The sequence below is a fragment of the Ochlerotatus camptorhynchus genome, unplaced genomic scaffold (assembly GCF_037179485.1).
Source record: "Ochlerotatus camptorhynchus isolate MF236.1 unplaced genomic scaffold, CSIRO-AGI_Acam_v1.1 ptg000367l, whole genome shotgun sequence".
In the NCBI taxonomy this organism is placed as follows: domain Eukaryota; kingdom Metazoa; phylum Arthropoda; class Insecta; order Diptera; family Culicidae; genus Ochlerotatus; species Ochlerotatus camptorhynchus.
In genome coordinates, this window is record NW_027040855.1 from 5,603,553 (window position 1) to 5,629,297 (window position 25,745).

The 25,745-nt window shown below is 39.9% G+C and overlaps 1 protein-coding gene across 1 annotated transcript in view; it reads right to left on the reverse strand.

The window, feature by feature from the left end:
• The window catches only part of LOC135709860 (cGMP-dependent protein kinase 1), a 43,734-nt gene extending 18,362 nt beyond the window's left edge, over positions 1–25,372 (reverse strand). Inside the window, exons 1-2 of the mRNA XM_065232282.1 lie at positions 24,800–25,372; positions 56–922 (exon numbers count right to left, since the gene is read on the reverse strand). Coding sequence (XP_065088354.1) covers positions 56–922; positions 24,800–24,883 — 951 coding nt within the window. The 5' untranslated portion in view covers positions 24,884–25,372. The remainder of the gene's footprint in view (positions 1–55; positions 923–24,799) is intronic.
• Between the last annotated feature and the right edge of the window lie 373 nt (positions 25,373–25,745).

Below are 25,745 nucleotides of genomic sequence, written 5' to 3' on the forward strand. Positions count from 1 at the left end.
AAACACACATTTTTACTTACTTTCAATTACATAGCGTCGAATGTGGGACACAAACCTTTTCAACCAAAACCAACGGAACGGCCCTGTTGATCATGTCATCTACTTCGGGAGGTATCCGCGGTGGAGGTAGCTTTGGAGGAGTTGGTTCTTCATCTTGAGAGGTGTCATCTTGTTCATCGTCATAACTTAGTGTGTCCTCGCTTCCGCTAGGTGGCAGTAATGCAGGATTTGGTTCATCGTCTTCCTCGGAACTAGAAGCTTCCCGAACTGGTTGAACCCTAGGCTTCATCAGCGGTATCGTGTCGTAGTCATCTGATGTATCGTTTGCTTCCGAATTCTGTATGGGTACGGTGGAAATTTGTCTACTGAATGCGGATTTTGGGAGATTCGAACGAGAATTGCCCGGTGGTGGCTTGGGACTGGATCCGATTATGCCAAGGGCCTGCTTGACAACAATGGGCTCCTGAACGGGTATTGGTCCTGCCGTCTTCGAACTGGTACTGATACGGTTCTGTAGTTCTTTGATTTCTTTTTCAAGCCTCACCAAATGCTGACTATCTTCTTTATTGGGATGTTCCCGCATCTTTGACTCCAGCGCTAACTGGAGGAGTATTTTAGTCTGCTGAATCTCTTTGAGAAGCTCTTGATTGACGTTTCTTTCCTGTTCTTGCGAACTGGCACTGATGCTATCTTTGACCGCCACCGACGGTAGTGGCGCCTTTCGTTCGAACTGTGGCTGCGGAGCCGAAATAGGCCTCGCAGCCCATGACGTTCCATTCGGAACATGCAATCGTTCATCCAAGCTTCCCAACCCAGACTCACGTTCTTTGCCCTTCGGGGAGAACTTGCCCACAGACCTTGCTGTTCCGTTGGCAGTTGGATTGAACTCCTGCTCGTAGACTCGTCTGCTCAACCGAACGGGCTGGAATGAGAGAAACTACTGTTTAGTCGCTATTACATCATTCTGGCGAGTTGTTGCCACGATTGAAATGGGGGGGAAGCAACGTGAGTGCACATACAATCGTTCATTTTAAATTTTATTAGTTTTACGAATCACCTACTTTGACGCTTCTATGCATGTCATCGAACTTGCATGCAACATTGCTTGAGACTTTGCAAGCAAGCTTTTTCCGTGAATAGCTAGCGAAATGTCGCTAGTGAGTTCCATGACGATAATTTTTAGGTTAATTTATTCAAATAGTAACGTCTGTTTGTCTATGGTGAGTGGTTTTCTATTGAAAGTGGCATGAATTAGATAAAACTCTTAAAAACTCTAGAATAAAACCATACAGAGTATTGGCAAGCGAACATTGAACCTAACTTTATCGTCAATTCAGAGTTGTATTTGAATTTTTGAATCGACCTTCTCCGATTTGCAATATACTTTGCATATTTTGTTTTGTTTTGGGCAATGATTCACTTTTTCTGTTAAAATACGGCCATTTTAGATCTTGTAAATTTTTCAAAACAACGTATTTAAAATTTTCAATCAATTGTGGCATGAAAACGGCACTTCTGATGGAAATGACGTCTGAGACAAAGTTGTGGAGAAAAATTATGGAAAAATATACAAAAAGTGTTTTAAATTATTTCAAGTAGAAATGTTATAAACCTTAATTCCTCAAAATGTCTATGTCCGTTTTATATATTTTTTTTTTTAATGTTAAGGCATTATTTTTTTCTTCAATTATGTCTCAGCTGTCATTTCGATCAGAAATGCCGTTTTCGTGCTACAATTATTTAAAAATTCATATGTGCCATTTTGAACATTACACAAGATCCAAAATGGCCGAAGTTTATCAAAAATGAAGCATTGCCCAAAAAACAAGCACGTAAATTTTCAAGCAAGTCGGAGAAGGTTAATTGCCTGGAACTGCTCTATGTAATTTTAGCACCAAATCGATGCATCACTTAGCGCTATTAAAACTTAATTACATATGTTTTGATTTTATCTGACACCTTGCACTGACACCCTAGATGTATTGTCATTGTAGTCGAGATTGATTTGTTATCGCTTCTTCGTGCACTCAAAACATTTTAGCTGAGGGAAAATAAAATGAAAAAGCCCCGTACGAAATACTTTTAAGATCCAACCGCCTAGCAGCTTCAAGGCATTCGTAGCTCTAGGAGTTGAAGTACATAGATTCATTGTAACAAAGTATGAAATCATCATACTTGAAAGGGGGTACTTTCACTTATCGTCCACAAAGGATTTCTGAGTTATCTTAAGCGGATACTCGAATGGACAGCATTTACTTTCAACGCGGTTTATAGATTCAAGTGCACCAGTGGATCACCCGGTTGTAAAGTGTTCAAAAATTAATGTCATTCATGCAATGTTAAATCAACGCACCCAGAAATTGCTTATCAACTTTGCTGACAACAGTTGATAACGAGAAAATTGTCTTCCATTCATTCAACGGCAGAACATCATAATAAGTCTAAAACTACCTCCTCAAATACTCAAAAATAAACCTTTCGGCGTGACGGTAGCTTATCAGCACAGTTGCTTCATGCCCTCAAGCGCTGATGACAACAACATCGTAGTGACAGCAATTAAATTCCAAACTAGAAAGATAACCGTGAGGATAAACTGTTTTTTTTTTTAGTCTGATTGTTTTGATGAACTTCAGCAAAATGCGAGGCTCGTGCTTGATGAAGAAACGTGCTTCTTGTACCTTGTCAATATTCCATTACCATGACGTAGGTAACCGGCTCTAGGTTGATGGATTGCGATATCGAAGCGTAGTGACGCATTTGTTTGACGTAAAGGATTAGCTCACCGGAACGAACTGCCTGCACGGAAGAATGATTGAACCCCCTGCACCCCACTGCTCTTTCGATCTGTATTGTGGTCCCCACCAACTGGGCCTAATTTGAACCAAATTGTTTATGGACTGGATTTGCGGTCTTCGACAACTTAGCTCTGCATTGTTTTTCCAATCTGAGTATCTGGTTTGAGCAGTTCCGGGCCAAATAAAATACTCAAATTTTAGATTTAACCGCTCAGAATTCCATGACGCTTCGCATAATTGTTCGCTATGGCAATGAATCAAGTTTGTTCCGGAATTCGGCCATTTTAACTCTCGCCTAATTTTCAAAATGGCCTTATTCAATGTTTCTATTTCATAGAATGAAAACGGCTCTTTTAATCAAAATGACGTCTGAGACAAAGCTGTTAGAAAATTGATTGATTTTTAGAGAAAAAATACACACTGAAATAAAAATCACAAACATTCGTCAACAAACGAAAAAAAATCTGGTAAAAACTCCAGTAACAAAACATGCAGATTGTTAAGATGTTTAAACAAAAGGTCTGTATCCACAATAATGCGGACACATCAAAACTTAAGTAAAACACAATTTTCCCATTATTTTTCAATTGTAGTTGTTTATTTAAGATTCATGAGATATGATTTAAAAATTCACGATTTCAAAAGATAGTTATTCGGTATTTGCATAAAACTTTCGACCTTTATGATTAACTCCATATACACAGCAAAAAAAATGTAATATCGATCAAAGTTATTTAAGCTGATGTATGACATAATGATGTAATAGCAAAAAGCAGATACAATCAGGGCTCTACATTTTCGAAGCTCTAAAATGAACTCGAGTTTTGTTTCTCTCATACAAACGTGTTCAACGCTTCATTTCTATAACGCCTAGCTAGACTATCAGCAAGAAACGAAAATGAAAAAGAGGCACGCTTAGAAGGAAAGGCTGACTGTGGATCTTTTCTTCGCTGCTTTGCTCATCGCTTTCAATGTAAGTAACGTCGATTTTCTAGTTAAACTAAACCTCATTACGGCTTTCAATCCCCTTTCACGAACACTCTATCACCGATCTTTCAATTTGTTTAAAATGCGTTATGTCCCGTTTTCGTTAATTTTTTTTAGATAAATATATGGATGAAAGATAAATTAAACATATTACGTGTAATCTTCAAGTGTTTTCACGTGAGAAATGCTTTAAATATGTAATTTCATTTTCCGTCATATACGTCATGAAACCTCTGTTGATGTGTTTCATGAAAGAGAAAACTATCAAAGTCGAGCGCTCTTTCGCTCATCAGTTTCAGCGAAGCTTGAAAGGAAGACCAATGGAGCGACGGGAGAAAGAGAGACAAGCGATTGAACATTTGTTTGTGCACGCCGACTGAGGTTCTAGAATGCTGCGAAGCTGATCGATAACATAAAAAGAAAGCCAGCAGTATCTTCGTCGCTTCGATTTGCTCGATTGAAGCTGATATTGTGACGCCCTGGATACAATACATCAATGGATGTAATTTTGTTCGTAAAATCGATGTACATCGTACAACGTTATATCACAAAACCGATGGATTCACCTGGTTGCAGCAGTTTGGATGTAATATTCAACAATTTTTTTTTCTGTTTATGCCCAAGAAGAGGTAGCCCCTGGGGAACTCCTGCTCTAACAGGTAGTCGTTCATATATGGAATGTTGATAATTTACCTGCAGAGTTCTTCTTCTTTCCTTTATTTAACGTCGGTCTCTGTTCCGCAATCTAGTGCCAATCACCGACGGACATCGATTGCCATCCATTGACGGCAATCGAATGTGCAGGAAGGCAGCTTCCACACCTGCGTAGGATATCGCACCCATTCAACACACATGGGCCGGGACCAACGGCTTTACTTCCCTTCCGAAGGAAGACGTGACCAGAGATGTTTATGCCTCAGGAAAATCCCACCGACCTCGGCTGGGATTGAACCCAGACCCATCGGGGTGTTGGAAAGCAGTCACGCTTACCACTACACCACCGGCGCCGGCTCCTGCAGAGTTCTGTCAGTTAAATAATTTTGAAATAATTTCATAATATAGGGTGGAAAATTAAACTTTTTCGATTTAGCAACCCAACCATCATACCGAACACCGTCGAACAGTGGTGGCACGAGTCCTGGAGTTTAACATTTTTTCCTTAACATTTGATACTTTTTGCGATAACCATTGTGACGACACACAAAAACAAACTGGCAAGTGGCAAAAATGTCATGACATTTCTAAACTGTTTTCTGCCAGCGACAGAACATTTTCGCACATAGAAGCAGACAAGACCGGCGGCGCGCGCGACATAAATTTATGTCGTGTAGAATTTTGCTGATTTCTGGCTAATTACTGCATTTATTTGATGTTTATTGCATGGAATTAAAAGATAAGAATGAAGACTGACCACTCATAAGCATTGATGTTACAATTATGCGTAAATAAGGGAGTTGGTAATTTACTGTCACACGCAAGCCTGCAGCTAAAATTTCATTACAATAAAATGTTTGGAAAAATCAGGCTGCGAGATTTTATTTATTCTCTATCTCCGCTGTTCGCTTGGAATGTAGTTTTAAACGGCCGCCCGTGTGCTGGCTGTTTTGTTTCGCTCTGGACGATGGTTTTTCAAAAAATGTACTGTTGCCACCTCTGCCGTCGAATGCTTTTTCTATGTCTAGAAGAGCAACTCCAGTTGAGTAGCCTTCAGATTTGTTTGAACGAATTAAATTGGTAACTCTTAAGAGTTGATGCCCATGGCGAAATCCAAACTGCTCATCTGCAAAAATTGAGTTCGTATTGATGTGAAGCATCATTCTATTTAAAATTATCTCTTCAAAAATTTTACTTATTGAAGAAAGCAAACCTATTGGACGGTAGCTAAAAGCTTCAGCTGGATTTTCATCCAGCTTCAAAATTACAACAACTTTTGCATTTTTCCATTTATCAGGAAAGTATGCCAAATTGAAACAACTGTTAAATAATTTTACCAAGAAAGACAAGGTACTCTCAGGGAGTTTTTTGATGAGGATATAGAAAATTCCATCATCACCTGAAACTTTTTAGTTATAGACCTTACTTAGTCCAAATCAGTCCCCCAGAAATCATCAAAAATATTTTCCCGAGTGAAAATATTCAGATAATCCCGAGCAACCTGATTCTCAATAGGACTAGTCAGACCCAAACTGAAATTATGGGAACTCTCGATTTGCTTAGCAAGTTTCTGAGCTTTTTCCAAGTTCCAAATCAAAATTTTACCACCTTTTTTAAGCGCTGGAATAGGCTTTTGAGGTTTTTTCAAAATATTTGTGAGTTTCCAAAAGGGTTTGGAACTCGGGTCTAATTTAGAAACATTATTTTCAAAAGTTTTGTTCCTCAGGGTAGATAATCGCTTTTTAATTTGTTTTTGCAAATCCCGCCAGATAACTTTCATGGCAGGATCGCGTGTTCTTTGAAATTGTCTCCTAAGGACATTTTTAAGACGGATCAAGAGCTGAAGATCATCGTCTATTATAATTGAATCGAATTTAACCTCGCATTTTGGTACTGAGGCAGCTCTTGCTTCAACTATAGAAGTAGTGAGAGATTCAAGAGCATAATTAATTTCATCTTTGGTTTGCAAAGGAATGTTTGGATCAAAGTTATATTCCATAAATGTTCGATATTGCTCCCAATCAGCTCTATGGTAATTGAAAGTAGAGTTGTTGGGAGTAGAAATTATTTCTTGGTATATTTCAAAAGTTTCTGGAAGCTGATCAGAACCGAAATCAGCATGGGCAACGAATTGGCTACAAAGTTGACCTAAATCAGTTAAGACCAAATCAATAGTTGAGGGATTTCTTGCTGAAGAAAAGCATGTTGGACTGTTTGGATATTGAATAGTGTAATAACCTGCAGAACAATCATCAAACAGAATATTACCAACCGGTGGAAACGAACGATTTTAAATTGACTCACTACTTGACTAGCCTAGTGGTCCCAAGCAAATCGATTAACGTATCCCATTCTATTCGAAATTCTACTACTACACTATGTTTGTTTTGATTCGCTATGAAAGTTTGGCAGATAAAATGAGGGGCTCGTGGATTTTCCGTTGTTTCGAGGGGCGCATCGATTAGTTTGGGACCGAAGATAGTACCAGAGCTGAACCAAAAAGTTGAACACGTTTCTTCGGGACCTACTAGTGTTAGAGTTACCTCTATGATATTATCATTGGAATTGCTTTGAGCATTATTCCATGAGCGGTGTTTTGCATTAAAATCACCAATAATGAAGAATTCAGACCAATGACGGGTAAGTTTCTGAAGGGTCACCGTTGAGAAAACTCTTTTGCTGGCCTACGCATTGGAATGGCAAATAGGCAGCTATAAACGTAAGTTGTCCAAATTTTGTTTCAACAGAAACTCCCAAAGTTTCAAAAACTTTGGTTTCAAATGAAGAAAGAATTTTATGTTTGATTCGTCTATGAACAATGATGGTAACGCCACCACAGGGTCCATCAAGACGATCATTTCTATAAATGAAATAATTTGTATTCCTTTTAACCTTATGGTCAGGTTTAAGGAACGTTTCAGTTACAACGGCAATATGCACGTTATGAACTCTCAAAAAGTTAAATAGCTCGTCTTCATTATCTTTAAGAGATCGAGCATTCCAATTTAAATATTTAATGATTTATAATCGATTACTGAATTTCAAAGTCATGACAATATTGTTTGAAAATTTTACTCTAGTTTGAAAAGCATCAAACATGGAGTTGGATTTAAGCATATCAGTAACCATGTCAATTAATGATTTCTGTAAACATTCCATTTTAGGAGCAGTCATGCTTCCAAAGTCAAAATTTTCAAAATTTCCGTTTGAATAACTTTGGTTACTATTTTGAGTTCTACCCGATGCAATAGCAGCATAGGTAGCTCCATTAACTCGCTGAAAATTGTTAGCAGCAAGAAGAGTTGGTATAGATGAAAAATTTGAAGCAGGGGTGATATTTGTACTTACGGGTACGAATGTAGAATTTGTTCCTCGCTGGTCGTTGTTAACAGCAGAGGAATTTGTATCTGGTCGGGAACGTGGAGCGTTTCCTACTTGTCGCTTAGAACGAGATTGTAGGATCACTTTGCGAGTCTTACATTCCCAAAAATTGGATTTGTGGTTTTCACCACAATTTGAACATTTGAATTTCTTAGGATCTTCCTTCACAGGACAATCGTCCTTTGCGTGAGAGGAATCACCACAATTCATGCATTTAGCTGGCATGTAGCAATTTTTAGTTCCGTGATCCCATCCCTGGCACTGGGTGAGGTTTTGGAAATTTCCTCCAGTCTTTCTGAAGTGTTCCCACGTCACTCGGACATTGAGCATAAGGCTATCTTTTTCTAAGGCCTTAAGGTTGTTTAGTTCACTAGAATAGAAGTGAACTAAATAAAAATCATTAGAAATCCCGTTGCGCGAATCGCCAGGACGGGATTTCTTTTTCATTTTGATTAATTGGAGTGGCACAACCCCAAGTAATTTTGCCAGTTCATCTTTGATCTGATCCAGGGATTCACCACTGGGCAGTCCTTTCATGGCAACCTTGAACACACGTTCAGTTTTGGTGTCGCAAGTAAAAAAAAAAATGTGCTGCTTCTCAGTAAGATACTTCAGAAGACGTTTAAATCCGTCCAAGGTTTCAGCGAATACACGGCATTCACCCCGACGTCCAATTTGTAGTGAAAACTTAAATTTCACGAAGGTCAAAAACTCCATGCGAAGAGCATGGAAATCGGAAGTGGGGGGGAGTCTTTTCCTTCTTGGCATTAAGCCGGGAAAGTTTACTAGAATTTTTCTTGGATGATGGATCATTCTCATCATCCGTGAGCAAATCAAATTGCTCAAATTAATTTCATCAGAAGGGGGATCAAGAGTGTGCCCCTTTCTGTTGCGCTTAGGCACCATGGCGGCAGTAAATTTTTATCCAAATCGACTTCCAATCAGATTACTATAAGAATCTGAAGGATCGAAGAGGAATTTTCCAAATCTATATCCAAGAAGGATTACCTTGTGTAGGGTTCAAACAAGGATAGAAGAGGAATAAGAGTTGAACAAGGTAGAAATTATACAGGTTGAGCACTGAAAAGTGCTGTTTAAATATGTTTTAGCTTTAGGTAGTAGTAACACTTCCTTAAGCAAAAAGCAAATAGATCCGCACGGCAAGAGAGCACGATGCGGACTGAGATCTTTGATTCCTTGTTTCTTTCCAGCAAGTTTCTGCTTCATCAGAGCCCAATATTTCTCGATAGGACGCAACTTTGGACAATTTGGCGGATTTGCGGTTTTTGGTACAACATACACTTGATTTTCTTCGTACTACTCAATAACAGTTTTAGCATAATGTCATTATGCCAAATCAGGCCAGAACACAGGGTTTTCTTAGTGGCTTTTGATGAAAGATAGCAATTGTTTCTGTGGGCACTCTTTCTGGTAAATCTCCTTGTTGATTGTGCCTGTAGTGACGGAAGATTTACTCTTTCAGACACACATGGGATATTTTGATGCCTTCTTCGTCCTGAAGCTGGAAGCTGCTTGAAATCCTCCAGGACATAAGTTTCATCGTCCATAACAACACAAAAAAACTTCGTCAAATATTCGCAGTACAATCGTCGTGACACCGACGACTGTTTTTCGGGATGGCTTCATATCGGGCGAGAAATTCATTTTTACTCGATGCATCAAACCGAACGATCCAACACAAGCCAATCATAATGTTGTCTTGTTGCGATCAAACCTGCGATTTTCCTGTAATCGATAAAAGGTTTTACACAGCCAATGAGAATAACCCAAACTATAGTTCCATTTACTCTGTATTGAGAAAACTACAGGAACTCATAGACTGAGTAAAATTTTCCTCGTTTTTCCTCAATTTCCTTATCACACCAAAAAATTCTGAATTTTACTGGCGATGTAAACATCCATGCATGCAAACATTCATACATGTAAACTTCCTTTTCACGTAAACTAGCAGCTTGCAAGAAATGTTGCAAACAAAAGTGGACAGTTGCATACAATATATGAGATATTGCATGACATGTCACATAAATTTACACGATCTATAATCTAAATTTGTATGATATATGACGCTCCATTTATGTGCATCATAGTAACGGAAATTTACACTACTTTTTTTTAGCTGTGTACTTCGATTTTCCAAAACTGGATGAATGGATCTCAAGTTTTTTTTCGTTATTCTAATTAACCTAAGGAAATCTTTTATCTCACTTAAAATCTACTTCGGACAAAAAAGGCGTTGTGTGAAATAAAAGTTCGTAGGTGATAACGACATGGAAGACTCCTTTGGGCTTAGATCAGTCAGGAAGATTCCTGCTTCGCTGGTGTTTCTCCGGGGAACTTCAACTGGAATCGGACGATGAGTCCGAACTGCTGGAGGGATCCGAAGAAATATCAGCTCGGGTGAGCCTTACGAATGTGTTGCTTGATTATGGACAGCATTAAAAGAGGACACTTTGTGAGCTGTTTGACGTTGCTGAGACAGTTATGCATCTACAATCTGGCGCTCGAACTGATTCAGTAAATGCACTCGAAAGGCATCCCTCCTGTGTGCAAGCGAAATTGGGCTTTTAGCGTTCATTTGTCTATCATCCCCGAATTCATTTAAGAGTCGTCCATCCAACTTCCAGTTTACCCCACGGACAATTCTCGTCACAATCTTCTTCCCCTTGGCCAGTTCCGCACTAGTTACGTGTGTCGCCTCAAGTTTATAACGACAGCTGTCCTCCAAAGAAATGCTTTACGAATATTGATGTACCTTGGTGGAATAGAACCTTAGAGAAATTTCGCTAAGAAAAGCCGGAAGTTGTTTAACTGGGCAAAAATAACAAGACAATGGGATCAATATAGGGAAGCCCTCACATGTTATAATAAGGAAACCCGAAGTTCTCAAAGGAAGAACTGGAGGCATACATGTGAAAACAATGAAAATACTCCAATTGCTGCCAGGTTGCAAAAAGTCCTTTCAAAAGATCATTCAAATGGCTTAGGAACTCTTTAAAACGAGGACGAGACGATAAACATTAGAAATAATGATGAAAACATATTTTCCATATTCAATTACCAACATAAATGAAGACCAAAATACACAATGATCCACTGGATTTATTTGATGATTGTAAGCCCCTGAATAGCCTACGTATCATTGGTTTGGTGGCCGCAAGCTAATGTAAAATCGGCTCATAAGAACCTGGGAAGACTGCAAAGACTCGCTACTCTATCAATAACTGCACAGCTAAAAAAAAGTAGTGTAAATTTCCGTTACTACGATGCACATAAATGGAGCGTCATATATCATACAAGTTTAGATTAAAGATCGTGTAAATTTATGAGACATGTCATGTAATATCCCATATATTGTATGAAACTGTCCACTTTTGTTTGCAACATTTCTTGCAAGTTGCTAGTTTACGTGAAAAGGAAGTTTACATGTATCAATGTTTGCATGCATGGATGTTTACATCGCCAGTAAAATTCAGAATTTTTTGGTGTGTGGTGCAATGAACAGTCCACCGAGTATGGCACTAGATGTTCTACTTTATCTGAAGAAAAAGTGATCCGTACTGATTTAAAGATCACAAGCGTATGGTTGCTGCCTTCAAACGCTAACCCAGCTAATCCGTTAGGGATGTCGCGAAAAAACTGCACCTGACAAAAAGTTTCGTGCGTTAAGCGGCGCCGGAGGTGAAGTGGTAAACGTGATTGCCTCTCACCCCAGATGGCACCACCGGGCTTTTCTGATGCATAAAATCTCTAGGGAACTAAAGCCGTTGGTCCCGGATCCAGGGTCCAGGTATGGGAGCTGCCTTCTTGGCGTCTGTAGCATTGGTACTCAGTACGGAAAACAAGATCGACGGAAAACAAATCATGGGGAAAAAAATTACAACCGCAAATGGCCACCTTTACATGAGTGAGTGCCTGAAGAAACAACTGCTTCCGTTTTTCAAATCACACAACTTTACTACAATTTTTGACCGGATCTAGCCTCTGGTCACTACTCTAAGGACGTTCTGGAGTGGAACAAGACAAATGGGGTCAATTTCGTGCCGAAGGATCTCAATCCCCTAAACACACCGGAGTTGTGGCCGATCGAAATATACTGAGCTATAATGAAGCACGAACTCCGAAAACATCCTAAAGTTGTCACTACACACTTAGAAATAACTATTTTTACACGAGACGTCCATCTTTGACGTAAATTATGGAACGTAAACAAACATGTCATGTAAAATTAAGTCTTCGTAAACCGAAGCATACGCAATTCGACGAAAAGTACACTTTTTTTATAATTACTTTATTTGTACAGGCTCAATCGAATAAACTTTACAGAGCCGAGTTATCCTTTGCGTTATACATTATTACTGTCTTAAATTTAAAGTTAAAGGAACTGGACCGAGTACTCGCCGTTGTCTCGAGGTTAGTGGATATTTAGATTTTTTTGGATGGGAAAAGGGAAGAAGGAGGTTTGAAATATGGTTTACGATACAACTATTTAATTAATCCTAAAGCATGAAATTATTTCTATTCATCTTGAACACAAACATTGAAAAAAAAAACCCCACACGAACAAAATACAAACTAAACACAAGGTTAATCAAACTTACAATCTAAGGTTAATATCCTTAAAATAAACACATATGAGTTTCATAAACTCCAGATCGCGTCTAGCCAAAATATCCCTAACTGGAACATTAGGTTGTCTACCTCGAGCCCGAAGGGAATCATAAAAATGTGATCTGACTCCACGATACTCCGCACAAGACCAAAGGATGTGATCAGCGTCCTGGTAACCTTGTCCACATTCACAGAGATTGCTGTCTCCCAACCCCACACGGAACAAGTGAGCGTTTAGACAATAGTGATTGGACATGAGACGAGACATCACGCGTCTGAAGTCTCGACTCAAGTCCAACCCTTTGAACCATGCAAACTTCGACACCTTAGGGATAATTGAATGTAGCCATCGTCCCAAGCTCCCTTCACTCCATTGATGTTGCCAGCTAACGAGCGACTGCTGACGATAAATAGAGAAAAATTCACTATAGGCGATCTGTCGATCATAAATGTCGCCTTCCATAGCGCCCACCTTCGCAAGTGAATCCGCCTTCTCATTGCCCAAAATTGAGCAATGCGAAGGGACCCACGCGAAGGTGATGATGAAAGAGCGCACGGATAAAGCACTAAGCAGTTCTCGTATTTTCAAGAGAAAATACGAGAAGTGCTTTACCGGCCTAATTGAACGGATAGCCTCGACAGAACTGAGACTATCCGTAAAAATAAAGTAGTGGTCTGGAAGAAGTGAAGCAATAGTTTCCAAAGTGTAGTGAATTGCTGCCAGTTCAGCCACATACACAGAACAAGGAGCTTCAAGTTTTCGAGAGGCGCTATGAAATTCATTAAATACACCAAAACCAGCGGACTCCTCTATTAGAGATCCATCTGTGAAAAACGTTCTTGCAGAATCAACATGGCCAAACTTTGCAGCGTATAATGACGGAGCAATCATAGGACGATGATGCTCTGGAATTCCGCGGATTTCCTGCGTCATTGATAAATCAAAATTCACTGAATTGCCGAAATCGGAGAAGACTACACGATTGGGAATATTTCTTGAAGGGCTGACATCCTGTGTTAAATATAGGTAGTACAAAGTCATAAAACATGTTTGAGGATTTAGCTCCAGAAGCTTCTCAAAGTTTTCGATCACAATTTTTTTCGTTACTTCGCAACGGGTGAGGAGCCTCAGAGATAACTCTGAAAAACGGACGGATAGTGGCAACATGCCCGCCAGCACTTCGAGACTCATAGTTTGAGTCGAGCAAAAGTACACTTGATTGACTTGATTTTCTCGTTTCTTACAACGTCTCAAGGCACGGAAATTTGCATGACTTTTTCGTGGTGTGTATGAAGCAAGAAATGTATAAATCATGGTTAGGAGCGGATTTTTTTTTATTAAACCGCTGTACAAACTCTTATGGGTGTAACTATGAAGAAAATTCGGGCATTTGGATTTGGAGAAAAAATAGAGTAAAATAAAAATAGGTAAATTAAACTTATGTATAGTACCTATTACATTTCATGACAATCGGTTGAGAGAATTATTTTTGGCGAGGTAATGCCATTTTGAAGCTAAAAAGAGCGCTTTAAGGGTTCAACGGACAAAGTACTTCCATAGAGGTAACTCTAAGACTAGTAGGTCCCGAAGAAACGTGCTCAACTTTTTGGCTCAGCTCTGGTACTATCTTCGGTCCCAAGCTAATCGATTCACCCCTTGAAACATAGGAAAATCCATTAACCCCTCATTTTATCTGTCAAACTTTCATAGCGAATCAAAACAAACGTTGTGTAGTACTAGAATTCCGACTAGAATGGGTACGTTTATTGATTTGCTTGGGACCAATACACACGTAGAAAAAACTAATTTTACACGTGACGGAATCCATCTATGACATAAAATATGAAACGTAAATAAACGTGCCTTGTAATTTTAAGTGCTCCAAGACTGAAAAGTTCGTTGCTCGATGAAATGTTCGCTTGATTAAGCAATATTTTGCGTCTGTTATGACTCAAATTTATGTCAAACTTGACGCTCGTATATGTCAGTCTCAGAGAAACTAAATTTACATGATTTTTTCTAAGTGTGTAGGCTAGTCAAGTAGTGAGCCAATTTAAAATCGTTAGTTTCCACCGGTTGGTACTTCCTTGAAGGTGATCTTACCGGGCACCTTAGTATTTTAAAATGTTTAATATTGATTTTCTTATATTGAAAAATTAAGACTGGATGAAGAAAAAATATCATTTCGATCGTTTATAGGGAAACACTCCTATAGTTGCACACTTATGAATACCTAATCTTACACGTGATGGAATCATTCTTTGACATAAAGAATGAGACATAAACAAACATCTCATGTAAAATTAAGTGCTCCGAGACTGAAAAATTCGAAAGTACGTTTGATTGAGCTGAATCTTGCGTCTATTATGACTCTATTTTATGTCAAAATTGATGCTCGTATATGTCAGTCTCAGAGCACCTAAATTTACATTGATTTTTCTAAGTGTGTGCGGTACGTTAGAGGCGTTAGGTTTCTATAGTTGTGCAACTCAACAACTATTGGCACCTAACGCTTCTAACGTTCTGCAACTATAGAAGCGTTTACCCTACAATGCAACAGACTTTGATCGTAATGTTTGGAAAAGTGGGGGACCATACATCCGTCCAGGTTCAACTGATTTTTATACAGACGGTTCATTAAAAAGTCAACAATAAATAAGTTTGAATTCAATGCAGCTTAATCGTTATTTTTAAGCATTTTTCGAAACTGGTCCCAGGTATCCGGATCCACCAGATCCACCTGTTGGTCAATGGCATAATATCTACTTACTTCTGCTTCTCTACTAAAAATTATAAATTTTGAGCTGTCGGATGGTATCAGTACATGAGGTTCATGTCCTTTTAGGGGCCCTGTCGGAATCGGATAGGTATCCAGAGGTGGCCACATCCATCTGTTTGCTTGTGACATGAAGTCTATTTACATTTGAATGAAAAATCATAAATTTAATCCGTTGGACGGTACCAGCACAGGAGGTTTTGGAAATGTTCATTTTGGGGCCCTGCTGGAACCAGTTCTGGGTAGATGTGGCCAGATCCACCTGTCGGTGCAAGACATGATGTCTATTCACTGCTAAATGAAAAATTATAAATTTTCAGCCGTCGGACGGTACCATTACATGAGGATCAGGAAGTTTCATTTTTGGTCCCTTCCGGAACCGGTTCTGGGTATCCAGATGTAGCCAGATTCACCTTTTGGTCCATGATATGATGCCTATTTACACAGCAAAGTGGATGCACTTCAATCATGTCAAAAATATGGTGTAATATTACTTGCCAAAAAGAACAAAATTATCATTAATACAGTGTATGAACTGACATTACGCTGTTTTTACTGCATTTGTTTATTTTTGTGGCCATAAAAATTACATGAGATTTTCGACATTATTGAAATGCATCCTCTTGGGTGTAATATTAACATTTACTTTTGGATGAAAAATCATCAATGTTGAGCCGTTGGACGGTACCAGTACATGAGGTTTTGGAAGTTTCCTTTTGTGTCCTATCGGAACCGGTGCCAGGTAGCATAAATGGTCAAATTGGAGAAATCCTGAGCAGGGTGCCATTCTAGGAACCTTTCTTTTCTTTTTTCTTTACCCGCCAATGCACAGTGTGTAACTTACTCCTAATTCATTAGAATGGTTACAGGGCTCTTCCTGGAGCACGGCCCAACGACCTTATCACATACAACGCCATAGGGAGACTGCGCTGAATGTGTAGGGTTAAACTGTGAATTAGCGTAACTACGGAAAAATCCTAGGGGGGGGCTAAATTTATTTTTTGAACTTCTCAATTGGGCAATTAGCGAACAATTTTCATGCGTAAGGTAAATAAGTAATTACAGTTACAATTCTGGAGGGGGGGCTACATTAATCCTAGGGGGGGCTTTAGCCACCCCTAGCCCCCCGTAGTTACACGAATGGAAAGGTATAAAAAACCGCCCTAGGAAAAACGCCTCCTATGCATGTGTACGAATCCGGACTTAATATAAATATAATACTGATGGGCAATCCAAGTATTTAATTAAATAACTCTGCTGTGCACGTTTCACAGCTGTCAGTTGTGGCAAATAAATGATTTTAAGAATCCTTAAAAGCACCCTCCGGTGTATTGTTTTACGCCATTTTGGTGAGAATATTTAATAAAGTGTTTATTGCACCTTTGTGCTGTATGAAACATCTAAAAATAATACTCTGAGGCATGTCACACCTCAGGTGAGTGGTGTACTATCCATTTAGAATAGAGTATACAGCCTCTTTGGTGTGGGAGCATAATAGTTGATAGATGGGGCATAATGCCCCACCTAATTAAAGAACCAAGTTAAGTTAAGTTTTCTTTATCAGGGAGGCTGGTTCGCCTCCATTACAGAACCCAAAATTTTAGTGTTGTCAAAACCAATCATTATTTCAATGTTAAATGCGGGAACACTTTCTTTTGTATTACTTTGGGGCGGAGACTAGGCGACTACCTGCGTGCTCCCGGAATGAAATTTATCTTGAATAGCGTTTTTCTCGAAAACATGTTTTTCTATTCGGGCGGAAACGAAAGTCATATTTCTAATTGATTAATCGACATGATTTTTTGTAGCTTGTTCTGCATACTTGTTTCTAGTGAAGTACCTGAGTTTTTATCTTTATCTTTAAAAGCTTTTTGCAATTAACAATTATATTTGATATTTTTGCCTGATAATCAGACCACTTTTTTCAAACGCGCGCCTTTTTGCCAAAATGCAATATTTTATCAATCGGCCATGTACTTCACAATTTTAAACATTCTAGTTTAAGAAACTTTAATTCATTTTGTTCTAGGACTACCTTCGGCTGCAAATCGTTTTCGCCTGCAAACCGCTTCACGCCGGAGATGCCATCACTTAGACGACTGCAGCGCCACCTTACTGCACATTTCAAAAACCAAAATTTTCGAAAATGTTATTAAAACTATTTTCAACAAAATGCTGAAAACCACATTCTTTTACAGTGTTTCTGTTCGCATAAAAAATTGTGAAATTGACTCTGGTCTATACAAGGTGTTTAGATCTAGCTCTCACGTATGTGTTGTTAGAGGAAAAAATGTAAACATTGTGGGAGGCGATGGTGATGATGTCATAACACTCGATAGCAACTTTACGAAACATGAAGTATATTATTGAGTGAACGAAAGAAATGAATCTTGGCCGTCTTTAGCCAATCGAGCAGCGAAAACTGTTAAAAAGTGAGCCAAACGAGCATTCTGATTAGAAAATATTCAAATGATTTCTTATTGAGTGAAAAGTATTGTAATCGGGTTGAATAAAATTAAAACAAAACTTTTATCGCAGACATCATAATAAGAATACTGGCAACTTTGCCAGAATCCAAGCGACAGATACAATAGCACTGCGCTTGAGAGAAGGTGGAAGCAACGCATAGAAAAATGAGCAAATACACAAACCTTTCTTCCCAGGATGTAATCTTTGCTATCAAATTCGTTCGAAGCATTTACCCTTGAGCTGCAGATGACGCGATTGTACCTGTCTCATAGCGTTAGTATGAGAAATTGAAAGAGTTGTCAGTCTTCTTGATTGGTTGTCTTCGCGTTTATAAATAAAAAAAAAGTAAAACTAACTATAATTAACAAATAGGGGAAATGGCTCTAATGATGGCCTATGGATCTAAGATTGGGCCCATCGCTAAAAATCTGCTATTTATCAATTTTATCTACGCTCTTAGAAATAACTAATTTTACACGTGACGGAATCTATCTTTGACATAAGAGATGAGACGTAAACAAACATGTCATGTAAAATTAAGTGCTCCGAGACTGAAAAGTTCGTTGCGCGATGAAAAGTACATTTGATAAAGCTATATTTTGCGTCTGCTACGACTCAAATTAATGTCAAAATTGACGCTCGTATATGTCACTCTCAAAGCACCCAAATTTACATGATTTTTTCTAAGTGTGTAGATGAACGCGTTGTGGATATTTTTGTTCGCTATTGAAAATTTAGTCGATTGCTGAATTTATGTATGGGCCCAAAAAAGAGGCATCACCATTACCAACATTACATATACTTTCCCTGTATAATAAATTGTGAATGTATAATTTTTAAAGATTTTTCTATTCGGTTTTTATTTAAAACTGTACGTAGTATTACTGTTTTTTTTTTTTGCAATAGATTTTAATTCATAAACTAAATACAATTGCGTGACGCATTAAATTTTTATTAAAACCACCAAAAAATTATCATTGTGTGGCGCAAACGCATAGAATCCACTTGTGAAAAATCCGACGGTAGTCATGAAAACTGCAACCATTTTTTTATTTGCAAAGATCGACGTTTTTCGGAAATCAGAAAAAAGCTCACACATCAAAATCACAAAACTCTTAATACCCAAGCGCAATGACAGCGGAAGCAAAACGGCAGCCTTAAAGCCCAAACTGAGTAAGCTTACTTGTCGGATTGAAAACTAGTTAAAACCAAATCGACAAACCTACGAGTTTGACAACGGTAAAGTCACACCTAATTTTGGAACATTTTCCTCCGCGGCAAGTGTTGACAGCTTTTGTGAACAAAACAAATCACGTTGCCAAATCGTCTAATAATAGTTCCGCGAATCTCTGTATATAGGATTAATAATAATTACTAGTATACCCTCCAAGTTGCCAGTGAGGTGATCTGGAAACAGCGATCCAGACGTTCCCGAACATGTTCAGTATCTAAATGAAGGTCACTGCCTAGACCGATGGAAGATACATATAGGTATGCTAGTATTGCTGCCGAAACCAGAGAAGATACCATGATATCCAGGCCTACAAGCTTGCTGGATACTCTTGGAAAACCACTGGAAAGAATTATCATCAACAGGCTGTTTAAATATACGGCTAGTGAGCAAGGATATTCGAAGATGCAGGATTCCGGAAAGGGAAATCTTCGGTGGACGCTATCCAGACAGTCACAGAGATAGACGTTAAGAATGCATTCAATAGCGCTAGCTGGGAAGCCATCATCAAAGCGTTGTTGCACAGAATGAGGGTTTCCGAATGCCTTTGCAGAATTCTGAAGAGCTACAGGCAGATATTGATTAGGATCACTTCAGGTGTTCCACACGGCTCCATCCTTGCTGCAACGCAAGGGAATGATGGCGTACTAATGCTAAAGCTGCCCAAAGGGGTCTCGATGGTCGAATTTGTTGATGATGTAGTCTTAACGGTAACAGGCGAGACACGAGAAGATGTGGAAATGATAGCAACCAAGGTGATCGAAACGGTTGAAACTGGATGCTAGGAGCGAAACTACAGATAGCTCATCATAAAACGGAAGTGCTATTGGTCAGTCACTGCAAATCGATATAACAGGCAGACATCATCGTTGTGGTGCATTGATGCATTTGAGCTCGAAAGTAATTGAGAAATTTCCGTAAAAGCTCTACGCAGATTTCACCTCTGCATGACGATGACAATATTGACAGATTGCATATGAAATTCATCAAAATGAGCGTTAAAATACTGTTTTCATAAAACATGCAAAACAACCCTCCAATACCATCTTCGAATTGTTTAGGGAAACGTCAGTTCGGTGAGACTGATGTGTGAGCGTGTAGGTAAAAATGGCTGAAGTTTTGACTGAAAGTGATTTATACACAGCAAAAAATTCTGAATTTTACTAGTGATGTAAACTTCCATGATTGCAAACGTAAATGAAACTTTCTTTTCACGTAAACTAGCAACTTGCAAGTAATGTTGCTTATAAAGATGAACGGATGCATACAATTTATGAAATATCTCGTGACATTTACACGATTTATAATGTAAACTTGAATGATATATAACGTTCCATTTATGTGCGTCATAACAACATACATTTACACTACTTTTTCTAGCTGAGTAGTGTAATGTTTACATCGGCAAAGATTCATCAAAATCGGATGAATTGTTACAGCGATGGCTTCGGAACAAGAAAAAGCGCAAACAAATTGTGGACACGCACTTCAAAAGTCCAAACGCCTCTCATCTACATCGGTAAACAGCAACTCGCGCAACGAAGCTGTACAGGAAGTAGCGCACAAACCCGTTCTGCATTGTGATGGACGATGAGACCTACATCAAGGTCGACACCAGATGAATATCGGGACAGGAATACCTGTAAGTTGGCCCAGGTTTCAATGGCGACAAGATGGTGCATCCCTCCCTCCAAAGGAAAGTGAACCATCGCTGTACACCTTTGCGGAAATGTGAAGTATTTTCACAGAGATGCACAACATGATGAAAAGGTGCAAAACCCGCGACGACCAGATTCAGGTCATGGGCTATCTTCTGTAAATTATGGGGTCAAATGAGCCCCGCAACATGCACTTTGCAAATTGGAATGCTTGCTCAATCCGAGCAAAAAAGACCGAGCTGACCTGAATGAACACAACATTGACGTCGGTATCTTTACCGAGACCCATCTCAAACCAGAAGATAACCTTGCCATACCTGATTTTCGATTGTTCAGACTCGATCGCACCAGCTCCAGAGGGGCAGGGGTAGCGATTGCCACTAGAAGGAACATATGCTGCCGCCTGCAGCCAAGTTTTCATCTTCAAGTCATCGAAACCATCGGTGTGGAAGTTTCCACTTGTGTTGTTGTCCCAAGCAAGTCAACATAAACGACGGGTCGGCATCAAAACTGCGACAGGACATCATGAAATTAACTTGGCGGCAGAGCAAGTACATTATCGCCGGGGACCTCAACGCGAAACACCAAGCCTGGGGAAATAGCAGAAACAACAGAAAAGACATTATCTTAAACGACAACGTTGAAGAAGGTCACTACAACATCTTGAGCCCGGATTCTCCCACCCGGTTGAGTCGATCCGGAGCTCATTCAAGCATCGATTCCTGCATCTCCAATTTGGCCAACATCTCTAGACCAGTCGTCGTTCAAGAGCTCAGCTCCGACCACTATCCGGTGGTGGCTGTGGTGGGATCCAACGGTAACCGATTTCAAGCTTTCCGGCGCAACTATCATCGTGCTAACTGGGGTCAGTTCCAACACTGCGTCGACACCGCTGTAGACTACGATGTCCAACCGGAATCGTTCGAAGACGTTGACTGGTGTCTGCGCTCCATCGATGAAGCAATTTCCCGGGCCAGGGAGCTACGTGTGCCAGTATCCAGACCTTGACAGGCACACTAAAGACCTCATTAGATTCCGCAACACGATTCGTAGGCAGTACCAGCGTACTGGTCTGCCTATCCTGAAGACCAATTGCAACCGTTTGAACAAAATCATCCAAGCCAGGATGGTGGATCTCAGATATGCGGACTATGCAAACAAAATTCACTCTCTCCCAGATGGTGCTAAGCCATTCTGGAGAATGGCAAAGATTTTGAAAAATAAGCCAAGGCCTATTCCTCCCCTTTCCTCTCCTAACCAAAATTCGGATCCATCTGGCAACACTTTGTGAATTCACATAACCTTGGCCACGCCATGGTGAGTCCTCACGAGCCTGCAGTATCAGAGGCAATGTCTAGAGTCGCTGCCACCCCCGTAGTTGTCCCTGACGAAAGTAGAATATCGGTTGATGAGGTAATAGCAGCGATTAAATCAACCAAGAACATGAAGGCCGCTGGTGTCGATGGAGTGGTCAACTTCGAGTTGAAAAACTTGAGTGTTGACTTCTTCAAGCACCTTGCAGTGGTCTTCAATAAGTTTTTGATGCTTGGCTACTTCCCTGCATACTGGAAGTTAGCCAAAGTCATTCCAATTCACAAGCCTGGCAAAGATCCTACCAGTGCCAAAAGCTCTTGTCCTCCATGTCGAAGCTATTCGAAAAACTGATCCTCAGCCGTCTGCTGGTGTTTTCAAATGATGATAAAATCTTTCTCAAAGAGCAATTCGTGTTTAGGAAAGGCCACTCTACCATCCACCAACTCGCACGGGTTACTAACATCATCAAGCGGAACAAGTCTGTTTTCAATACATCTACCATGGCATTGTTGGACGTTGAGAAGGCGTTCGACAATGTCTGGCATGATGGTCTAGTATACAAGCTGCATAGATACAACTTCCCGATCTTCCTTGTAAAAATCATCAAAAACTACAAACATTCCTGGTCTTCTTGAACAATTCTCCTTCTGATACGTTCAACGCTGATGCTGGGGTTCCCCAGCGTAGCCTCTTTGGTCCTATCCTCTTCAATATCTTCACGTCAGATGTTCCTCCCCTTCCGAGTGGTGGTATTTTGTTAATGTTTGCGGATGACACTGCCATCATCTATAAGGGTCGAGTGATCCGTGCTCTGACGAGAAAACTCCAATCAGGCCTGGATGTTCTGTCCGACTATTTCAAAAGCTGGAAGATTTGTATCAATGCAGCTGAAACACAGACCATATTATTTCCGCACTCCAACTCACCTTGGCTTGTTCCGCCTGGTAACTCAAAAGTCCACCTTGATAACACTCCCATTGAATGGTCGAGTGAAGTCATCTACCTTGGTTTCACTCTTGACAGCAAGTTGCTATTCCGGTCCCATGTCGACAAAACATCCACCAAGTGCAACATCTTTATTAGGTCACCCTTTCCCCTAAAAATAAGCTTGACGTCCACAAGCAAATCTTCCTCCCCACCATTGAGTACGGAACGCCAATCTGGGAGAGTTGTGCTATGTGCCATCACTTCAAACTCCAAAGGATACAGAACAAGATCCTTAGGATGATCCTAAACAGTCCTCGACGGACCCGAAATTCTGAGGTCCACAGCCTGGCTGGCCTTCAGCCTCTCGAAGAACGACGAACGGTCTCCTTGGAAAGGTTCAGAGACACCTGTCTGAGATCAGGCCTACTACTACTACTACTACTACTACTACTACTACTACTACTACTACTACTACTACTACTACTACTACTACTACTACTACTACTACTACTACTACTACTACTACTACTACTACTACTACTACTACTACTACTACTACTACTACTACTACTACTACTACTACTACTACTACTACTACTACTACTAAATCTACAAAGATCAATGTCTCCGAAAGCGACTTCTGCCCTGATTGAGGCCCGACACTGTTTTGGCCGGATTTGGCATCTTGCCACTATGTCCGACCAGTGTTAGACTGGTACAAAATCAATAATGTTGTTTTTGTACCAAAAGAGGTCAACCCTCCAAACACTCCGGAACTTCGCCCTATAGAGAAATTTTGGGCCATCATAAAGGCAAACCTTCGTAAAACCCCAAAAGTGAATGAAATTGAACTTGAATTAAAGAATGTGTGGTTGAAAGTGTCTAAACAAGTCGGCCCTACTATTGCCCGAAACCTGATGAAAGGGATCAAAGCAAACGTATGGGCGTTTGGGTTGGGAGAGGAGGTTCATGAAAGCAATTATGTCAAAACAACCAAGTAAATACCATAGGAATTTCAATTTCAGAAAGTTTGAAGAGAATCGGATTTGAGGAAATTTTTTGGCGACCAATTTTGTATGTCCATTTTTTTCGAATACAGTCTTGAGGATTCCATTTGTCATAAGCTTCCCAATAAAAAAAATATTCAAAAAAATATTGTAGCAAGTAATTTTTTGTTATTCATTTTTGTGTTTTTTACCCAACATAACTTGAACATTTTAGCAGGTATATTTTTTTGTGAAAGGGAATTAGTTTTCCTACAGTTTTGTCTCTACCGTCATTTCGATTGGAAGTGACGGTATCATGTTATGATTTGTTTGAAAAATATCGCCATTTTGTGGGAATCGAGAAGAACTAATCACATTAAGGCGCTTGTAACGCTGATATAAATTTTATTTTTATATTGTACCCACCCCCTTCCTCCCTCCCGGACCACTGTGCAATTACTTTTTGGGATGGTTGAGGTATTTTTCGGACTCAAAAATTTCCAAATCCTATCAAACTTGCGTTAAGCTTGGTTTTGTTTATTTGCACAGTAATCAAGACCGTCTATCTCACGGAGTTCACCATAACGTGACGAATGAATTAAAAGAATCACATACCGCTAGATATAAAAAAATACGATAAACCGATGGCCGACGGCGATGGTTATTTTTATCTACGTATTACTCCTGTAAAAGACAACAGCACTTTTCGATGTCCATGTCGATTTAAATTCCACTGTGCATTGTTTTATCTTTGTTTTAAATCAAACACAATCCAGTAAAATCCGGGGTGAAAACATTTCCATTCAAAGTTTTATAGGACAGCTTATTCAACATTCTAAGCCATTTTGTCATACCGTCGAATATTGAATAAATTGCAATTTTCATCACTCACATCTCATTATCTCATGTAGAGCAGGTGGCTTAACAATTTCACCAAGCCGCACACCAACAGAGGAGACTGAAGGCATATAATATTTCCTCTTCAACTTACCACAATGCCATCATCCGTCTTGCCAACGTCGGGCAGGTTAAATGAACCGTGCTTTCTGGAGAAAAATTTCGCAAAACACGCCATTAGACTTGCCTCCGTCTGTCTTTCGCTGCGTAGCCGCTGTACAGATTCCCTCTAGGGTGCTGTGATCTTGAATCCGCTGCAAGCCCGCCCTCCAGCGCGGAGATTGATTTTATTTATTCACCCTTGAATGAGCACGCCCGTTGATTCATAAATTTTAATTTATTTGCTCTGCTACCCACGTTCTCGCCTCGAAGGGAATATTCGTTTATCTTCACTGATGCACTACGGCAGGCAACCGAACCATCATCACATTTTATCCTAAGATTTTCTTCAGCTCAAAACACAGTTTTTTTTTGGGAATTTAAAGAATTCGTTACTTCCTTATTACCATTAGCCCGAGAACAATGACAATTTCAAGCGACGAGAAAAATTTCCGATTGAACGTTCGATCGATGCGACTCCCCGGGGGCAACTGCCCATCGAGGAAACAAGTGAAACACGCAACCATTCGCGCCTATCAGCTACCTGCCACGGGTGCGAGACGAAGGGCTACTTTACACTCAGTCTTGGTCACCACGAAGTCTATTATCAGTTGTTTCAACAGCATGATGACAACAACGACGGCAGTCGGTGGAGAACGTATATCACTTGCTGATAAGAGGAACGCGACCCACCGAAGCAAGGTGTAATACACCTCATCAACGACACCTTCCCCCCTAGACTGGTCCCAGGGTAGTGATTCTAGCAGCAACGAAAACTGTACGCCTCAAATTCTTGAACCAGTCCACCCCTTTGGCACATTCGTGACCCAGCAATCGGAAAGTGTCTTGTGATCTCCACCGGAAGATAGCACTGAATCGAAATTCGACCAAAGTCGCTACCTGTTTACCTCCCGCCTATGATGGAAGTGGCAAGGGCAGAC